A 16,558-nucleotide genomic window follows, 5' to 3' on the forward strand; every position below is an offset into this window, starting at 1 on the left:
GCCATTAGGAGAATCCCAGTCATAGCAGCAAGGGAATCTGGGAGAGTTTAGCCCTTCTCCCCCTGCAATACAGAGAGTACAGAATGGAGCGAAGGTGGAGGACATGCATCCTGAGTACCATCGCACCACTCTTTAAGTAGACGCGGAAGACCTTCTGGGCCCTGGAAATGACTGAGAATGCACCCCCAAGAAAGTCTAGGAAGGGAAGACCACAGAACTGCAAGCCCAGGCAGTCACGCTTACCATAAACCAGATTAGAAACAAACACATCTACTTCCAAGTCCCGGGCAGACCCTCTGGGTTTCTGCGAGCTGCTCGAAGGCCCATAAGGAAACCTTGTCACGGGGTGGGTGTGGTGACCGAACAGGAGGTGGGGTGGGAGGTAGGGCCAAAAGTTCCCATTTGAGACTCAACTGAGACAATTCTACTCTTACTCATTTTATAGAGACTCCCTCATAAGATTTCATTTATAAAAGGCATCAGCACATAAATAAATAACAAGACAGGAAGGGGGAGCGTTTGAAACCCACTTTCTTACACAGCACCTCTGACAAAGCCTACCATTCATCCAGTCTTCAGCATGTTGGTGAGACACTCACATACATAATTAAAGCACTTGTCAGAGCGCAGGAAACAGAACAAAGCTCCTATGGCCTACTCTCCCCCGAATCCATAACCAGGAGTAGGAAGAGGAGCAGCAGGAAGGAGAAAAGGGTCAGGATCCAAAGTGGCAGGTAGGACCAGTATGAGTAGGGCCCAGGGGTAAAGCAGTGACAATATTCAGAGGGTGTGAGCAAGAGTTGTTTGCATAACATATACACATTGTGGGAAAAAATCTACAAAGAAAAGACATTTAATTATTTCCGTGTAATTCATTTACAATTATTTTCATACAAGTCATTATGTTACAAAACTGTACACCTACCCCCAGCACTGCTGGATAACCCAGAGTCGTTCCTTGGAAAGAGAAGAATCAACTTTTATTCTCTCTTTTCCTGGGTTGGGCCTATCAAGGCCAGAACAGGGTGTGGAGTACAGGAATGGCCATCCTTCAAGTCCAAGGGGTCAGGGGCCTGGCCTGGCTCCTCCCGTCATTGCAGGAGGGGTGACTCTGTTTGGAAAGCCAGCACCAGCACCCAGAACACAGGAGTCCAGAAAGACAGACAGGCACTGCTGGCTACCATCTGGCTGTGGCGGGAATGCCCATGGCGAGGGAGCTGCAGCTCGGCAGAGATGTGCCTATCCAGAACAGGGACCTGGAGCTGTGGGACCTCAGCACTAGGAGGGAAAGAAAAAAACAGAAGTTCAGAGCACAGCAGGAGCCACCGGATACTCCAGGGCCCCCAAACGCCCACACAGCTTCTTTTCATCTCCCTTCTTTAAAGACGAGAATGGATCTTAGTATGTTAATAGGCTTCCTGTGTCTCTGTCCCTCGATACTACCACTACAACAAAACCAAGTAATACAGGTGCTAAGACCAGCATAACAGACAACTCTCCCTTGGCTACATGGTTCTTGGTTCAAAGATTATTAAAACTCTAGGTGTAAGAAGGCCCAACTCAGATTTGCTTATCATTAGCCTTTGGGCAATCTCAGGCAGGGCCCCTCCTCACTGACCACACATAGAGGCACATCCAGGCCATGAGGCGTCCTCCCTGGGTCTCTGGCTCTCTCCCCTACCCCAGCTCACATCCGGTGTGAACACCATGCAGACATCCCAGGTCAACACAGTATGAGCTGAGGGGCCCACGATCTCAGGCTCACCCGGACCTTTCAGCTCAGCTCTGGTGTAAAGTGGCTAACTCCAGGCCACCTTAAAAGGAAATGGCCCAAACTGAAAAAGTACTGAACCGGTCAGTTTATTCCTCCACCAATGAAGGATGGTTGGAGAGCTACCCTTGGTCATGTGGAACATGGACACCAACAGGATCCCTGTTCTCCGGGTCCCATTGGCTGCTAGCTTCCATCCGTTAAAAAATGCCAATCCCAGAGCACATCGGACGCCTGCTTCGAACCTTTCAGTGGCTCCTCACTTCCACAGGCATGAGACTCTCTGTCACTCCACTCCATTTCCTGTCTGGACCCACACCACCCCACTTGACTCTTCCCCCCCCTTCCCCCCTCCCCCCCGCCAGCTCCAACCATAATTATTTCATCTTGGTTTCTTCAACATGCTCACTCTCTCCAGGCCTTCAAACTGTTCCCTTTGCTTGGAATTCCTTCCCCTCCTTGCTCAGCTATTTATCCATTCAACATTTATTATCAAGCACCTATGCAGGTACTGGATCCCTGAATCTCCTGATCCAGACTCAAAAGTTCTGGTCATTGGGCTTCACTTTGTCAGCCTTCTACTCAGCATCAGCCAAAAGGTACCTTCACTCAGGGAGGCCTTTCCTGACTACTCCCCCAACCCTAAATAGTAACTTCCAACACATACACAAGCACATTCCCACAGCACCCTTTGCAGATATCAAAATTGGGCTTCCTCCCTAGAATGCAAACTCGATGAAGGCAGAGAGCTAATGCCCGTCTGGTGTACTTCAAAGCCACAGCACCCGACACAACAGCAGGCACCCAGGAGGAACTCAATACATTTGGGCTGAACTGAACTGGATCCTGGATCCCAGGCCTCTCTGGTGTAGTTCTTCCAGAAGCCTTATGCCCTGCAGACCAGGCTGAGTCACCACCTTTGACTCCTCCATCCACCTCTGATCCACCTCCTAAGCATCTTCCGGGAGTGCATTCTGTGGTCACCACGCTCTCTGTAAAATGTGGGGGCTGAACAAGCCTGTTCCCTGTTGCTTCCAGCTCTGCAGAACTATGAAATCTTCCCGAAGCTGCAGTGGAGAAAGGGCTGGCAAATCAAGCACACCCATGCATGCCCCCCACCACCACCACCCCCATTCCTCCTTTAACAAAGATAAACAAAGATAACAAAGCCCTTACTCTGGCTTGAAGCAACTGCCTTTAATTACTGGGTTCATCTCAGTGCCCAAGGCTCTAAGCAACAGGAAAGGCTGGTCCACAAGGGGGTTGCTCATCCCCACCAGGGCCCTGAACCTCCCCCTCTCAAGCAGGGTGAGGGATATTCCTGGGCTGCTCCCCACCGGGACTCCGGGTGGGGCGGATGGATGCCGGGGGTGGGCTCCTGGCCGGCCGACCCGGCCCAAATCACCGCCTCACCTCTCCTCCAGTCGGACCCACAGATCGCTGAACTGCCGAAGCCGCTGCTTTCGCTGTGGCCGCTGCCGCCTCCGTTTCTTCCGAAACTTCCGCTCCGCCCCGCCTCCCAGGTGGGCACTTCCAGGCAGGGACACGTGGGGAGGCCACAGCGAGCGCACCGCAGACCCAGCTTCCGGTACCCGCGCTTCTGAGGCAGGCACTTCCGGAACAAAGATGGCAGAGGAGGCGGGCCCCGACAAGGGACTTCTACTCGTCTCCCTGTGAACAGGGGTGGAGGGAAGATGGATTTGAAGGACGGTCACACAGCTCTCAGGGCTCAGGGACGTAGAACGGGGGGGGGGGGGGGGGGGATAATGTGAAAGTTCAAGCTGGCTAGGGAGCGTCCTCCAAGCCACCTCCAGAATTGATCACTTTGATGCCTTAATTTTTCCCTCACATACTGTTGCAGTAGTCATTCCAAATCCCCCAGCCCTGGGGAGGAAATAGAAGATTTCTTTTTAATTGCATATAATTACTGCCCTTCCCTAACAAGGGGTCACAGCTATGTAGAAAGTCACTGAAGATTACAGCATTGAAAGTGACATTAAAAAAAAAAAAGTTTAAATGCCATTTACTTAGAACAATTGAAGTAACCCTTAACCATGTTAACCCCTCCTTTACCCTGGTAAGGGCTCTTCTCAGAAAAAGGCTGTGGCAGCCCCAACCCCCCACATGAATGACTGCTAGTGTTCACAGGGCTAACCACCTTAACCCAGGTCCTACCATAAACCATCTTTCCCAAAGGCAACATGTTTTTCACAACTGATGAGAAACTGAAACTTGCTTCTAGTTTTCCACTAAAGGTGACTCTAGCCTTCCCCCTTCTCCCGCCCCTCCACCCTGCTCCCCAAAAATATCTTCCAGTGAGGAAATAAGCCATGAGAAGGACCCAGTTTCTTGCTACAACAGGACTTTTGTCAAGAGTTTAGTTGGGGTTGAGGAGGGGGCAGTAAGAGAAGAATCCAGCCACTAGACGTCAATCCTATTGTCTCCTGACTTAGGCAGGCTCCCATCCACCTGAGGAAAAGAAGCAGTGCCTGTGTTATGTGCATCTTTGACATGTGGGCGCAGCAGACCAGCATATATAAGAACTCCGTCGTTCTGCCCTGATTCAGACTTGATGAACAGCCCACCTGTCAGAAGCAGGGCTCAATTCTGACCCACAATCTGACACAACCTGAGATGTCAGTTAATATTCATGGCCCTGTGTGAGGAAGGCAGGAGGTATAAGAGATAGAACATGAACATGGGAAAGACTCAGGTTGGGCAAAAAAGGTAAAAGAAGGGAATTCCTCAAGTGGCAAAGAAAGGTCCCTGTTCTGAACCTGAGGCTGGGAACCCCTGCAACATACAGTCACAGTGAAAAGACCCCTGGAGGACAGGACCTGCCATATTCATCACTGTGTCCAGAGCCCAGCACGATGCCTGACACACAAGTGTGACACCACTTAGATGAATCTCTTTATTATACCAGCAAAGAAACTGGAGCCTAGAGAGGGGAAAGTGCTCCACCTAAGGCTAAGATTCCAGTGGCCTCCTAGAGGATTCAGGATCAGATGGTCAGGCAGCCCCCATGCCCAGGCCCTCTGCCCCAGCAGAGATTATATCTATGTCATCTTTGACCTCCATATAACCCAACAGGCCCTGGTACACCGTAGGCATTCAAAAAAGTCTGCTGCAAAGAGCATGGACTCAAATTCACTAGGGCTCAGCTCTTATGGCTTCAAGCAGTGGATCCTTACAGTGGGGGCAAATCACAGCTTTGGTTCTGTTCAACTCACAAGAGACACAAGATCTCAGCTCAGTTACTGCAGGTGGGCGAGGCCAGAGCTTGAGAACCAAGTTAATTAGTTAATTACTCTTGGGGGGGGGGGTCATTAATCCAGAAGAAATTAATTTTACTTCTCCTGATTTTTATCTTTCTCATATTTCACAGCTGAGATGTCCTGTAGATTCATAACACCCACTTTATAATTAAGGAAACTGAGGACCAGGGAAATAAATTTCCTTGCCCTAGGTCCCAACAAGGATTCAGTGCCATTTTCAAATAATATATACCAAGATTTTTTTTTTCAGTTTATAAAGCTAACTTATTTTCACCATAGGAAATATGGAGAATATAGAGTAGTGTCACTATTACCTCCAGGGAAAGATCCTACAGACAAATGCTCATGGGCTTAAGGGACCTAGGGCAGTAGAGGTGGCTGCTTCTCTGCCAGGAACAGAAAATCCCAGCTGTTGAACACAGCCTAATTCACCCCACAGCTTCTGGGCTAGCCTAAGCATCCCATCCCAGGTTGAGGTTCTAGGTTGTCCTGTTTCGGTCCATCTGAATTCCCAAAGTTTAGTGAAACCTCTAGTTACTTATGAAACCTAAGTCCATGGTCATTTTGGCCACAATATGGGGCTCTTGTTGTGCTTGAGAGATTGCTAGTCCCCTGCCAGCATTTCACACAATCTACTCACTTCGTGGAAGTCTACGAGAAAGAAACACCCTGGTTGACATGGCCTGTCTCCTGGGCACACACCCACAGGAGGACATGTGGTATCCAGGAAGGAGCCCAGGACTGGAAACTAGAACAAGATAATTATACTTTCTGAGCCTCTTCTGCTTCTATAAAGTTGATCTGTCTCACCTGGTTGCTGCGAGGATTAAAACTACCCATGCACCATGCTTCACACAGGGCTGAGCACCCAGGATGCATTCCATGTGGATGCCCCTTTCTTCCAGTCCCACTGTCTGGGGATGAGTGACAGTGTATGTAGCCCAGCAAGGCTGACCGGGACCCTGGAGCACCCCACTGTGAAGCCAAATGGACATTCACCAGATCCTCATTGGTATTATTCTGCTGTGGTGGGCAGAATACTGACCCTCAGAAATGTCAATGTCCTCATCCCTGGAACCTGTGAATACTATTGTTTGTTACCTTTCCTGATAAAAGGGATTTTGTGGGTGTGATATAGGACCTTGAGATGGGAGATTACCCCAGGCTACCTGGGTGGACCCAATCTAATCACATGGGTGCTTAAAGCCCGAAAACTTTCTGTGGCCAGTGGGAGATGTGACTACAGAAGAACTTCGGGGAAATGCAGTCACTTGGAAGATGGAAGGAGGGGTCACAAACCAAGAAAGGTGAGCAACCTCTGTAATCTGGAAAAGGCAAGTAAACAGGTTCTCCCCTAGAAGCCCTAGAGGAGAATGTGGCCCCATTAACACCTTGATTTCATCCCATTGAGACCTGTGTCAGACTTCTGATCTACAGAACCGTAAAATAAGTGCTTGAGGGCAGAGTTTATAATTTGTTGTGGCAGGAAAAAAAAAAAAATCCACAAAACCCTAATACAGCATCGGTTATCCTGGGAAGAGGTGTGGGATTGGGGAACTGGGTAAACGCACTTGGGATCAGCCCAGCAGCCCCTGTCCCTTCCTCTTCGCTGCCCAGGGAAGCGCAGTTTCACAGCCAGGGCCTTGCCTGTGTAGTCCAGCCTGTTGAATACGGGAGGGTAGTGGCTGCCGGTAGCTGCCGGTAGCCCTCCCCTCACTGTCCACCTAACTGGGCCACCCCAAGACCCGAGGGGCTGGCAGGCCTAGAGTGAGCTAGGTCACCAGTTAGAAGGCCTCCTGCCCCCACCCACACAGCCCGCCCAAGATCCAAGTCCCCGTATCATCCCTCAGGGATTATCACACGGCTGCCAAGGAGGGGAAGAAGGAAGCAGGTATCTCCACAGCCACTGCACTGGCCCTTGCCAACACCTTCAGTGCGGTCGTTTCCCCCACTCTGGGCCCTTATCCCCTCACCCCTTCTTCTCCCTAACCGGAGCTCCATTCCAGACTTCATGCTCCCTCGTGGCCTCCCCTGGAGCACGGCTCGCCGCTAAAAACTCATAGACACTATCCTAATGGAGCACATACTGTGTGCCAGACGCCAGGATAGCTACTGCAGAGCACACACCAAATATCTGGGGATCATGCAAGGGGGTGGCCCCGGGCCGGAGCAGAGAAGAATATGGGGCGTTTGTGCTGGATCTCACAGATTCTGATAGAATTAGGGGCGGGGATGGGGGATGAATGCCTGGCAGAGGAAGCTGCATGAACAAAGACAAAGGATCCAGGAAGTAAAACGTGGAAGAAGAAAGGGCAGAAAGAGAAGGCATGTGTGGGCGGAGGAGCCTGAACTGTACCCCGGCTCTGATTAGCTGTGTGATCTTTCAGTTTCTCCATCAGTAAAGGAGAAGAGACACCCACCCCACAGGCTGGCTTTGAGGATTAACTGACAGTCCGTGTGAACCTGGCTGCCACCTGACAGTCGGTCAATAAATGTTCTTTCCTCCCCTGGGAATGTGAGCAGCCCAGCTGAATGTCAGCACTGGTTCTCAGCCCTCACCGTGCACCAGAATCACAGAGAGATTTTTAAAATACTGATTCCTGACCTCACTTCCTCCCACAGGCAGGTATTAGGGTTAGAGACAGAAGTAGGAAGCCTGAGCATAACCATCAACACACGTGCACGCACACATGCATGTATGTGCACACATGCGTGCGTGCGTGTACACACATATACATGCCTGTGCACATACGTGCGCATCCACACGCGTACACGCATGCACACGCACACTCCAGGAAGGGTCCTCTCCAGCACCCGCAAGGACTGTGTGCCAAATACCAGCCCAGTCAGCCTGAGGCGGGAGCTGAGAAGGGACAAAGCACCCGCTTTCCAGAAGAACACGGTCCCCCCGAAACAGGCAGAGAACCACTAAGGGCTGGATTCTCCCTCCAGGGCTGAAGGAGAACAGGAGAGAGAGAAGGATCAAGACCTGGGCAGTGAGCAGAGCTGAAGGAGGGGCAGGATTTTTGCTGTCGGGGGGAGATGGACGGCAGCGACCCAGACAGAAGGTTTTCTGATGCAGGAAGCACACCTGTGCTAGGGTCTGGCCGCCAAGACACCAGCAGGAAGAAACTGGACTTTGGAAGAGAAGAGTCAGAAAGCACCGAAGGTTTCTGAGGAAGGGGCACTCGCAAGATTTAGTCCCACAGAGAGCGAAGAATGGACCAGAGGATGAGAGCCATGAAAAAGGAGAGGAGCAAACCCAAGAGGAGAGGAAGCTTAGAGGTGTGATGGAGGTGAGAAATGAGAAGTCTCAGGTAAGGGCTTTTAGAGAGTAGAAGTGCTATTTGAAGAACCATTATCATTGACGCGCTGGATGTAGGGCGTGAGAGGTGGGGGTAAGACAGCCCAGGACGTACCCACGATTGTCCGCTAGGAGGCAGACTGGGAGAATCCTGGCTCCCGGGTGGAAACTGGACCGCTAGGGAGAACCCTCTGGGGTGAGGGGCTGGGGAGAGGCCCTAGCTTGAAACAACACGAGCTGAAGGTGGGACTTCTGACGAGAAAGAGGGCACCTGGGGAAGGGCAGCCATCAAGCTGACACCACAGCTGACCCCCCTCTCTACCCCTCAGTAGAAGGGATGGGCCTTCTCCTCACTACCGCTGGGATCCCTGCCAGGAGGGGGCGCTGGTGAGCGCGGTCGGGAGGGAGTGGGGGAGGAAAGGCGTGTGTTAGGGGCTGAATTCCTATGTTGGAGCCTCCATAGCCAGTTCCTCAGAATGTGACTGCATTCATAGGCAGCGCCTTTAAAGAGGTTATTAAGATAAAATGAGGTCGTTAGGGTGGGCCCTGGTCCAATCTGACTAGTATCCTTATGAGAGGAAATTTAAACACACAGAGACACTAGGATTGTGTGCGCACAGAGGAAGGCCATGTGGGGACAGGGAGAGGGAGGCTACGTGCAAGCCTAAGGGAGACCTCAGGGGAAATCAAACCTACCAACACCTTGATTTTGGACTTCTGGCCTCCGGAACTGTAAGAAAATAAATTTCTGCTGTTCGAGTGCCCAGTCTGTGGCATTTTGTTACGGTGGCCCAAGCTGACTAGTTTGGAGGGGAGGGAGGGGTCCACAGAGCCATCAAAATGAGAAACAGACCTGGGGGAAGGAACAGCCCAGGGAAAGAGAAAGGGCTTTGCTCCTGTCCCGAGAAGGGTCTCACAGCCACGCCCTGCGCTTCTAGCCCCTCTGACCCTGTGTTATGACTGATTCCACCACCTGCCTCCCTGAAACTTCCCAAATGCCCACTGGAAAGGCACTAAGCATCAAGCCCAATGACCTCTCCTGGGGCCCCTGGGACCATGGGGTAATCTTCCCTTCTCCTTCTCTGCCCCAAGGCCACTGAGGAAAAAAGCCAGAATGGCCTCTGTTGCCCGAAGTGCCCGGCCAGCCAACCCCCGTCTGACACAGCCCCAGCCACAACAGGATGCCAGCGGAGCCGGGTGCCAAGTGTCCATTTAGCGGCCAGGCAGGGAAGGTGGTAATAGCCGTGCTGGGGGCCTCTGGAGCCCCTCAGGGTAGAGCCCGCCCTGGTGCCGGGGCAGCCCCGTGGGGGTCTCGGCTCTGCTAGCTGCTCCCCAACCAGGATAGAAGCACAGGAAGGTTACTTGTTGATGGGTCGTCCAGCGGGGGCGTGTTCTACCTCATAGCCTTCGCGCCGCAAGACATCAAGCACTGTATTGTTGCCCATGAAATGACCTGCAGTAAGAAAAATGATCAGAAATACGGCAGCTCCCGTGACCACTAAACACACCCCCAGACACACAGCCCAGAACAAAGAAATAACCCTGCCAGCCCTCCATCCCTTTCTGTCCAGCCCAGTAGAGTTCCTAAGAGCTTCTGTAGTCAGGTCTCCCAACTGCCCTCCAGGCAGGCAGGGAGGGACAAGCAGTGTTTCAGAGATGAGGACACAGAAGATCAGAAGGGTGGGGTGAGCTGCCCAGAGTCGCACAGCGAAGGGAGAGCCTAGACACCAAATCCCAACCTTCCAGGTCTCAATGCAGTGTCAACAGTCCCGACCACTCTCATCATTTACACAATCCAACCACCTCTGAGACCCGAGCCCCCTTCTGTCCCACACATAATTATACATGCACAGTGAAACACCTGCATCTAGCAGAAGCCACCATAGCTGGAAACCTCAATGTGAATGTTATTTCACTTCCTCCCTTTTCATGAAAAACAAAGATCAGCCAGGTAAGCTTACAATGACATCCTAGACATGTTCAAGGCCAAGAGCAGATCCTGGGATCAACCTCCTTTCCGTTCAGGTTTTGATGCTCAGAACTGACATGATCATCCAGGCTCACAACGTCCCTCTCTGTGACAGTATATGGCACTTTAATGTCCTAAATGGCCGATTCAATTGCGGCACTCCATCCTGTGTTTGAGCAGAACCTTAGAGGTATCGTTCTTACCTGCACTTTAAATTGGAAAACGGAGGTAAAATAGGTCCAGGGCTTCACACGCTAAGCAGCCACATAGCAGAATCTAAAAGCCAGGCCATTTGGCTCCAGGGTCTGTACAATCTTGACACGTCAATACTCAATAACCAGAGACCGGGACAGCAAATTAAGGTACATCCAAGCTGCTGGCCAGGCAACGGGCAGTCTGTGGGTCTCCCTCGTGTCCTGTTCCCACAGCTCTAGAAAGCAGGGTGAACCTAGGTCAGCCTCTGAGAGCCTGGGGAGCCCGAGGGCGGTGACTGGCAGAAGGTACCGGGCTCTACCACATTCTTGGGTTCAACTGTAGAGTCTGTGACCCCAAGATTGCTGAGGGCAACTGGCTCAGATGAAAGGGACGTTGGCAAGGCCCAGATTAGCCCTGGTGCACAAGTGCAATTAACTCATGCACAGATGTTGCCTGGACTGGGGGTGAGGGCGGCGGGGGGGCGCTACTGAGCCTACAGAGTGCTGCAGCAACCCTCACTCCCCCAGCCATTACCAAGCCCACACAGCAGGGCGTGATCACAAAAATAAAGTAGCCAACAGTCATTGAGCATTACCAGGCACAATGCTTTACACATCATTTGACAGCCCCCGCCCCTGCCAACAGCCCTATAAGGTGGGCGTATTATTGTCTCCATTTTACAGGTGAGCAAGAGGCACAGGGAGATGAAGCAGATTGCATCTCAAACCCAAGTGGTCTGGCTCCAGAGTCCACCCTCTCAAGCAATTCAGAATAAAAACTGTATCTGTCAAGTGAACAAACTGCCCCTATTACCAGTGCTTTCTCAGCACGGAACCAAACTATTCTGTTTGACTGACTTTTCCTGCCACAAAGGCGAGCTCCATTTCTCATCTCTAAATTTTCTCTCCAGACCCCCACAATGAAAGTTGTTGTTTGATTTGAAACTCTGCAGCTTTGGGGCGCCTGGGTGGCTCAGTCGGTTAAGCGTCCGACTTTAACTCAGGTCACGATCTCACGGTCCGTGAGTTCGAGCCCCACGTTGGGCTCTGGGCTGACGGCTCAGAGCCTGGAGCCTGCTTTGGATTCTGTGTCTCCCTCTCTCTCTCTGCCCCTCCCCCGTTCATGCTCTGTCTCTCTCTGTCTCAAAGATAAATAAACATTAAAAAAAATTTTTAAAGAAACTCTGCAGCTTTTAGTTTTTGGTTACCTTCGCTTTGCAATTAAAAGCTTGCTAACCACAGACTTAAAAATTTTTTAACCGGTAAGGCTAAGCGTCGGGAGCAATTTCTGTGGTTCCCTCTGGTCAACACAGCCTTCAGAAAGAAACGGATTCCTGCGGTGGAGAAAGCAGCGCCAGGAAGAGAACTTGGCACTGGCGACTGTCCATGGCACCCCTGGCCCCCAAAGCACCCAGCTGTGAGGCCTCTGCCCAGCGCTGCGGCAATACGATGAGCTGTGCCCGGAGAATCAGGCGAGCCCAGGTGCTACATCTCACCTGGGCCATCGGTCCAGCAGTCGCCATCTGGAGGGCCTGCCCTCCCAGCTGCTCAGATCAACCTGCCATCTGGCCGCCAGCCAACCTGCTGCCCAGCCTCGCGCAACACAGTAGGCCACTGTCATCTCAAAGCGCCCACCCTTCCCCTGCACCCAGTGCCCCGCCATCCCACCACCGGACGTCAGGGAAGCTTTTGAGAGATCAGCTGAGTCTCGCAGGAGTGGAAGGCAAAAGCCCACGCTCAGGGGCTGGTACCTTCCATCCTGGAGGACCCGACACAGCCGCCGGGACCGAGCCACCAGCTCGGTGTCTTATTTTAGTATATATGCTGCCGAAGCGAGCACCAGCTCTGTGTTCTAACAGAGGGCCACCATCACCCCTACCAGGTGCCACGGGGGGCTTCTGGTACCTAACCCCTTTCGGGGTGCTGCAGAACCAGAGCTAACAGCTTTGCTGAGACAGGCCAGACATGGGCACTGGGCCACACAGCACTGTGCACAACCCAAATATGGAATGTGAGACTTGGAGAAGAGGAAAACCACTCACACAACTCACAGAGGACCGAGCACCAAATGCAGAAACTGTTCATTTGTGAACAAGATGTAGGAGCCCAACCTCTCATTTTTTCCACAACATAAAAATATCCTTTTTTTAAAGCTTATGATTTTTTTTAATGATCTCTCCACCCAACATGGGGCTCAAACTCACAACCCTGAGATCAAGAGTCACATGTTCTGCAGACTGAGCCAGCCAGGCACCCCTAAAATTCATCCTTTTCAAGTGCACAATTCAGTGATTTGGGGAATATTCCCAAAGTTGTGCCACCATCACCGCTATCTAATTTTAAAGCATTTTCATCAGCTGAGATTTTGATGACGGTTACATTGAATGTCTAGATCAACAGGGGAGAATATTGTCATTTTAACACTGTTCAAGCCTTCCAATTCATGACCATATGTCTTTCCATTTACTTAGGTCTTAATTCCCTCTGATGATTTCGCTTTTCCGTTGTACGTTTTGATACATCTCGTACTAAGTATTTTTTTTACGCTTTTAAACAGAACTAGTTTCTTAGTTTCATTTTCAAATTATTCATTGCTAGAGTATGGAAACACAACGGACTTTTGTGTACTGATCTTCTATCTTGCCTCCTTGTACCCTGGGTTTTTAGTTCTAAGAGTTTTTTAGTCGGTTACCTAGGATTTTCTATGCACAAGACCATGTCATCTGAGAAAAGAGATAGTTTTACTTCCTCCTTTCCAATATGAATGTCTTTTATTCCTTTTCCTAACTTTCCTGGCTAGAACCTTCACACACTGTTGAAGAGAAGTGGTGAGAGCAGCCATCTTTGTCCTGTTCCTCATCTTAGGGGGAAAGCATTTCATCTTTCGTCATTTAATATGTTAAAGTGACCCTTCAACAGGCTGATGAAGTAAGTTCCCTTGTAGCCTTCGCTTGATGAGTATGTTCACCATGAAAGAATGTTGCACTTTATTGTTTGCTTTTTCTATGTCTGTTGAGAGCATCGTGTGGTGTTTGTCCTTGAGTTCTACTAATATGGGGGATTATATTAATTGATTTTCAGATGTTGTGGTAATGGTCCCCCAAATACATCTGCATCCTAATCCCTGAAACCTGTGAATGTTATCTGGGGAAAAAAAGAAAACAAAAGATTTTGCAGATGTAATTAAGCTAAGGATCTTGAGATCGGGTGATTCTACTTGACCTCTCACTCTGCCACTCTGCAAGTGCTCTTCTCCAACCCCCACCCCCCCCCCCATTTTACCAGTAAAAAAACTGAGGGAACTTGTCCACACTTATGAAGCTAATGGAGAATTGAAAGGAGAAGCCAAGGGCAGCAAATGCTCCTTCTGCACACTACTCAGTCTCTGGCATTTTTCTTTTCTTTTCTTTTCTTTTCTTTTCTTTTCTTTCCTTTCCTTTTCGTTTCTTTCCTTTTCTCTTCTTTTTAATGTTTATTTATTGGGAGAGAGAGCGCACATGCACACAAGTTGCAAGGGGCAGAGAGAGAGAATCCCAAGCAGGCTCTGTGCTGTCAGCACAGAGCTCGACAAGGGTCTCCATCTCATGAATGTGAGGTCATGACCTGAGCCAAAACTCAGAGTCGGATGCTTAACCCACTGAACCACCCAGGCGCCCCAAGCCTGTTGTCATTTCTGTCTTTAATTCTGGAGTGTGCAAAGCTGTGCTAGAATGACTCAAGAAGAGGAGATAATTTATTTCAAAAAGTCCACAAAAGGAAATAATTTTCCCAGTCTGTTTCCATGTACACTGTTAACAGTTGGTAATGGCTGACATATCAGCACCAAGTCTTGTGCCTGGGAGGCTCATGGTCAGAGGGGAGAGAGAAGACAAGACAAATTTTAGGGGAAGTTAAAAAAGTGAAGGGTACCAGAAAAGTGTTGGGATTAAGTGCCAAATTGGGAAGAGAGAGAAAGGCCTTCCCAGCTTCCAGGGGAGTGTGTTTTGAACACCAGGTGGAGGGAGAGCTATGGTGATGTCACAGGTACCAGCCCGCCCAGCAAAGGTTCAACAGTGCTGGATACTCAGGCATCAGCTGGAGCCACTTTGCAAGTGAAATAAGTCAAAGAAGGTGCCACTCATCTCACCTCCTACCAGCATCCCACCTCCGGGGTCCCTTCGTGGGAGGAGCAACGGAGCCCAGCCTCCCAGCAGAGGTAACCTATGTCTCACCAGCTCCAAAGGCAAAGAAAAAGCCTTTGTCCGGGAACTCTTCCAAAAGGGCCTTCACCCGCTTCCCCATTCTCTCATTCCGCTTGTAGATGAGCTCCTGGCGGAAGTAGCTGTCGATCTCCTGGGCGGTGACGCGCTCCTGCGGTGGCAGCGTGGCGTTAATAAAATTGGGAACCTCCGCCAAAAGAAAAAGAAAAAAACAAATCAGGGGCAACGGTGTCACTGACCAAGTTGCTTCATTTGAGCCCCAAATCACCCAGCCAAGAGGGTCAAGCTGGCAGGGAAAGAGCACGCACCACCACGCTTGGGGTCTCCCACCTACTACTTTTTCAAGCTGTGCTATCATTCTCTGTAACCCAAGTGAAAACATAGTCGATGAAGTGGACTGGAAGAACTCTTGGGCTATTTTAAACAGGACTTCTGTTCTATTCAAATGAGAGTGCTGTTGCCACGTGTTTATATACGGAGACCGTGTCTTTGCCTAACACGTCCATCGTTTTCACTTGTCTGATTCACACATGCCTTCTCTACAAAAATAATTTTACATAATTACATATTTTAGAATCAATAATGATGACTCTACTGCTGAATACATGGCATGTCTATAACCATTCACCTGTCTTTTAAATGCCATACAATTTTAATTGTAATTATTTCTCCACTTCCCAAGTCTCCCTCTTGCTTTCTCCAATGTTCTTTGCCCTCCTGGCAAATATTTCACCTGGTTCTGGTGCACACGTGAGCCAAATTCAGTATTTTGGCTAAGAACAGGGGCTGTCGGTGAGGTGATACACCGAGTTCCCTCCCCACCCCTCTGGATTCCCTCCTCCTGGGCACGTGCTCTCTCTTCTACCTAGGGATTTAACGAGGTTAACCATTACTTCACTCAAATATAAGACAGAATATCTACCCTGGCTGCTTCTCCCACGTGCAGTAGCCTCTCAAAGACCTTCCAGAAGTCCTTACCCTGTAACGGAGCCATCAATTGCCACTTTAAGGACAACAGATCCCCTTTAGCCATTTCCTCAAAATGATACTTTTTTCATTTTCAAATCCAAAGCCCTCATCTTCTCCTTTGTCATCTTTTTTTTTTTTAACGTTTATTTATTTTTGAGACCAAGAGAGACAGAGCATGAACGGGGGAGGGTCAGAGAGAGAGGGAGACACAGAATCTGAAACAGGCTCCAGGCTCTGAGCTGTCAGCACAGAGCCCAACGCGGGGCTCGAACTCACGGACCGCGAGATCGTGACCTGAGCCGAAGTCGGACGTTTAACCGACTGAGCCACCCAGGCGCCCCTCCTTTGTCATCTTTTTAAAAATCATGTCCTTCATGTGAGATCCTTCTATCCGTTTCCTCAAGTCCCTTCTCTTCAGCAGAGTGCTTCCTTTGTACCAGCCCCTCCCCACGGGCAGGCAGCCCGTGCAGGGTGACCTCCCACAGCTAAATGCCAAACATGACCTACAACCCGCACCCCTGGGTCTGACCAGCCTGGCCTTCCTGGCACCATGACAGGCACATTCCCAATACCCCACACCATGGGCGGGCCCTGTGAGCAGAACAGGTATGAAGGGGCCACAGGAAAGGGTTGCATAAGACATCTGTCCCTGACTGCTACCAGCCTTCCCATTTTCCCATAAAACTCCCAAATCCTCCCCCCATATTAGCTTTTTTCTGCCATTTCAAATTTTAATTTCCCCATCTATCTTGACTTATCTCCCCACTTCCCCCACACCCACCAAGAATTGTCATCACCATCAACTGTACTGCTTTTCTTCGGGTATTTCTTGTTTTCCCTTCCTCTTGCTTGCTTTGCCTTCGTTTAACTTCCT

General features: G+C 50.3%; 1 protein-coding gene across 3 annotated transcripts in view; it reads right to left on the reverse strand.

Moving 5' to 3' along the window:
- Positions 1-392: 392 nt before the first annotated feature.
- Positions 393-16,558, reverse strand: part of TRABD2A (TraB domain containing 2A) — a 53,187-nt gene continuing 37,021 nt past the window's right edge. For 2 of the 3 annotated variants that reach the window (XM_049652039.1, XM_049652037.1), the window contains exons 4-7: positions 14,728-14,902; positions 9,716-9,806; positions 3,185-3,442; positions 393-1,278 (exon numbers count right to left, since the gene is read on the reverse strand). In XM_049652039.1, coding sequence (XP_049507996.1) covers positions 1,092-1,278; positions 3,185-3,442; positions 9,716-9,806; positions 14,728-14,902 — 711 coding nt within the window. In that variant the 3' untranslated portion in view covers positions 393-1,091. The remainder of the gene's footprint in view (positions 1,279-3,184; positions 3,443-9,715; positions 9,807-14,727; positions 14,903-16,558) is intronic. The other variant, XM_049652040.1, reaches the window with a different exon arrangement.

This window comes from Panthera uncia (assembly GCF_023721935.1).
Source record: "Panthera uncia isolate 11264 chromosome A3 unlocalized genomic scaffold, Puncia_PCG_1.0 HiC_scaffold_12, whole genome shotgun sequence".
Taxonomy (NCBI): Eukaryota; Metazoa; Chordata; class Mammalia; order Carnivora; family Felidae; genus Panthera; species Panthera uncia.